The sequence below is a fragment of the Atta cephalotes genome, assembly GCF_000143395.1.
Source record: "Atta cephalotes unplaced genomic scaffold scaffold00001, whole genome shotgun sequence".
NCBI classification, from domain to species: Eukaryota; Metazoa; Arthropoda; class Insecta; order Hymenoptera; family Formicidae; genus Atta; species Atta cephalotes.
The window spans coordinates 1,785,693-1,790,028 of NW_012130065.1; the positions used below are offsets into that span (position 1 = coordinate 1,785,693).

The 4,336-nt window shown below is 34.1% G+C and overlaps 1 protein-coding gene across 1 annotated transcript in view; it reads right to left on the minus strand.

Moving 5' to 3' along the window:
- Nucleotides 1-1,673: 1,673 nt before the first annotated feature.
- Nucleotides 1,674-4,336, minus strand: part of LOC105617711 (catenin alpha) — a 5,496-nt gene continuing 2,833 nt past the window's right edge. The window contains exons 4-7 of the mRNA XM_012199298.1: nucleotides 3,815-4,048; nucleotides 3,099-3,704; nucleotides 2,348-3,025; nucleotides 1,674-1,838 (exon numbers count right to left, since the gene is read on the minus strand). Coding sequence (XP_012054688.1) covers nucleotides 1,674-1,838; nucleotides 2,348-3,025; nucleotides 3,099-3,704; nucleotides 3,815-4,048 — 1,683 coding nt within the window. The remainder of the gene's footprint in view (nucleotides 1,839-2,347; nucleotides 3,026-3,098; nucleotides 3,705-3,814; nucleotides 4,049-4,336) is intronic.

Genomic DNA, 4,336 nt, shown 5'->3' on the forward strand with positions numbered 1-4,336 from the left:
TGTGTGTGTGTGTGTGTGTGTGTGTGTGTGTGTGTGTATGTGTGCGTGCGTGCGTGCGTGTGTGTGTGTGTGTGTGTGTGTGTGTGTATGTGTATAGAATTACTTAATATATAGAGCAATATGTATACTGCTCTAGGTTTCTTTTGGCCTTTCAATAATTGAAATCTTATTAGTATTGCAAATGTGTTGCATGAAGTATAATATATTTAATATGTAACATCAATCCTCGATTATTACAGTAAAATTGTTAGTAAAAGATTATTATCGTTGCAACATATGGACTAAATAATTGAAATTTTCTTTCTTTGCGCACATACTCCTTTTCTCATTTAGTTGTTCTACAAAAATTCGTTATACAAAAATTAAAAACAACATGGGCATATTTTACTTATATACAAGTTAATATACTAAATAGTTTAATCTGCAGTCTCTTTATTTCGATACAATACTGTCAATCCATGATTAAGTTTCATCGATCTCTCTCTATCTGAGCTTCGTATGAGAATTACCAAAAGATAATAGAATTTATCCACGAAAAGAAAAATTTATATACAAAAACATTTCCAATCTATATATCATAATTGGCCAATATTCATAGTCCGTTCTTATTTCAAAATCGTGTTAAAGTCATGTCTCAATGCTAATACTCTGCTAAGGTTCTGAGATTTATTTATAACATTTTAAAAGATTATTTATGACAACTTATCTTAAATATAAGAATTGACTATGAATACTGAACATTGTTCGCAAAAATATTAATAATAAATCTTAATGATAAATGTACATATACAATAAAATGACTAATATACACAATATAAAACAAAAATTGTTCTCGACAAATTAATAAACAGGAAGTACCAGGACCTTTACAATTTACTGCTTGAGTAAGCTATACATATCACTTTTACAGTTAGAAAAATTTAAATGATATAAGAAATCTAAAAATTCTCGAATATAAAGATGATCGTGCAGCATAAATTCATTAACAAATATACTGTAACGTAGAGTCATTATCTTTAATTGTGCCCCTATAAGATCTGAGATGTATCAGCCTTTTTTAATTCGTAACTTTCCTCTGAAATCTTCCTCAAAGTCGAATATTCATTAGGATTATGTGTATTCATCTGTATTATTGTACTCGCAATTAACAAATAATAACATACTTAAATACTCGTGCATAGCATACAATTATTAATAGATAAATGTAAGTATAAATGAAATATGTTCCCAAACTATTATCATTCACCTTATATTCCTTTACTTATAATGTTCAATTCTCAAATAATGTTTATAATCTCGTATAAAACCGAGATATACATGAAATATGAGAGTCAGGATTACTCAAAATCCCTCTCTGACTACAAGTCGAACACTCTCACACAGAGAGTCACAACACGTCACTTCATAATGATTAATAGATATTCTTCTTAAACATCTTAAATCTCATCGAAAATAAAATATTTTGGCCTTATACAATTCTTAAAAGGTGATGCTAATAATATATCTTGCAGCGTTACATCGTGCTACAGTATTTGTATCATGTCCGATCAATATATCTGGTTCTAGACATGACTTTTTTTTCGTGTTGGTCGTCCCGCATTGATCGAGCAAGAATTACAAATATTGTAGTATTACATGTTATTCCTGTTATCGTTTACTTACATCTAGAGAGTTTATACACTCTCGGTAGGACTCTGAAATTCTGAGAGTGCATGTATAGGATTCTGCACTTTCTTCTGCGAACCTTTACGTACTTTCGCTCTAACTTCCTCGGGTCTCTCAGGACGTACTAACGGTTTCTTCTCTGGGGCTTTCATCTTCCATATGACGATAGGAGACTAATCAAAATATAATAAATTCTTATTATTATATATACATAATCTATATTTTTGTAATCATATCATGTTCAGATTATATTAATTATTTTGTCACTATTATATTTGAACATATTTATATGCAATATAATATTATAATTTATAATATTAAATATAACTATAAATTTCTGAATCTCTAATATTTAATAAGATTATTAAATATTAAAATTCTATAATATTTATGTATGGATGATTTGTGTTAAACTGACATACTTACATACTGAAAATCCATATATATTAGTGTACAGCAAAAAAATTTCATAAAAAAATAGGATACGCAATTAATTTTAAGTTTTAGATGGAAATATGTAGCATTTTTATTGTCAAAAATATTATATCTAGTACTGATGAAAGATAAAGAATATAGGAATAAACTTTAAAAGATGATAAATTATCTATCTAGTTTCTAAGAAGAAATTAAATTGATAACATATCGAGCTGCTGCAGAATTAATGAATATTAATGCAACTTACCGTTACTGTAGATTGTCGTGGATACTTCGTTGACGCGACGTAGGAAGCTTTAACAGTAAGCACGACGGCGTTCATCAAATTTTTGGCAGCCTGTATGAGGGAGGTTGCGCTATCTAGGCCGGAAACGATCAACTCGCCACTGATATTCTGCACATCCGCCTTCACTTTACTTGTGATATTCATCTGGTGGCAATAGAGCGCTATGCGTTGCAAATATGCAAGGAGATCTTTTTTTGTAGAACTCTCTGGACACTGATCGGCAATCTGTCTGGTCAATTTATCCAATTTCGTGCCAGCTTCGGAGATCTTTTTTGCTGCGTTTATGACATCCATGGTAGTTTTCAAGGGGCCTCGACCACGAGTAAAGTCAGTCATCTCCATCATGATCATGCACATATGCTTAGCAAGAACAATGATATCATTACCAGCGTCATCCCATTTCGCTACCTCTTTGTCGAATTTGAGTTTCTCGCTTCTGAAGTACTCAACCTGCTGCAGAATCTTCTGTTTGTCCTCTTCTGGCATTTTTCTCATCGCTTCGCGGGCAGTGGTAATGCCACTGATCTCTGGATACTCATCCACACCGTGTTCTCCAGTCTGAGCACTAGACTTGCTGCGTGTTTCCAATGTGTAATGTTCATCCAATTCCACATCTTCAGGATCCAGGTCTTCGTCCGCCTGAAAAATGACAGCGAGTTAAAATAATTACAATTTACAAAATTTAGACAGACATGATGACAGGTTTTCTTACTCTATTCATGAGCACAGCTCGCCTGATCTCACGAACTCCATCGTATACCAGTCTAGACGCATCAATGAAGTCATTCTCGTCCACTTCCTGTGCTGGATTACTGCGCAGCGCATTTACAGCCTCTTCCACTCGTTGCTCAAAATTGGGCATCACTTGTTTCCTCAGAACCTTTACCGCTTCGAGAACTCGCTTGGTGTAGATGCAAGGCTCATAGTTATCCATCTCGGCCTGCACAACGTTGCACACCCTAGCAGAACGACCGAGTATTGCGCCCGCATGTCTATCCAGGGTATCGGCGTCGCCGGGACGTACTTGTAACGCCAGGACACACTTGTTGACATCATCAAGGATATGATTCTCAGAAACCGCTAGAAAATCATCGATTGTGGTAATGTCGTCCACGGCCTCTGTCAAGACACGCATTTGATTCTCCCACGCTTGGCGGAACACCTTCATGTTGTCCTTTGCAACGTCTGAGTTTCGTGCGGCCCATACACGCGCTGCATTAATCACTTGCGGGCATAAGTTCTCGATTTGCGCAGCAGCATAACGAACCATCTTTACACCATCTTCGTTGTTAGACATACTGCATACTAAATTAGCCACCTGTTCAAAGTAAACAAATAATCTTCTTGTCAGACAAGATATTTTAAAATATTTGTGTATGACATATGTAAAATGTGTATTCAGATGAACATTTATTTAAGGATGTTTACCTCCACTAATTTATTCGCGTGCTCCGTGAAAATGAGCGCATATTCTTCCACTTCCTTGACCCAGCCTTTTTCTGCAGCTTCATATAGAGCTTGTAACGGTGCACTTGTTTCCAAAAAACTATCCGATACATGATCCACCACGGCTTTGCGCAACTGTCTACGAAGATCACGGGTCTTCCTACACATGTGATCTATCGCTCTTTCTAAGCCTTCAGATTGTTCCTTAACACCCATCTGTCAACATAGATTCATCACTTAATTTCGGTCAAACTCAAAAATATTTTTATATTTAAAATTTACAGCTATAAACAATTGCTTTATTCGACATTGTTAGTTTAAATCCGATTATAAAAACAAATAAATGTGTATATTATATAGGAGAAAGATACATAACCAAATCATCAAAATAATGTTATTAATATTAAATCGGAATAAAATATTTTAAAAAATATTATTTAATCATATGATAATTTTTAGCAACATGATTGCAGCAAGCGGTATATTTACAAATTATATATATAT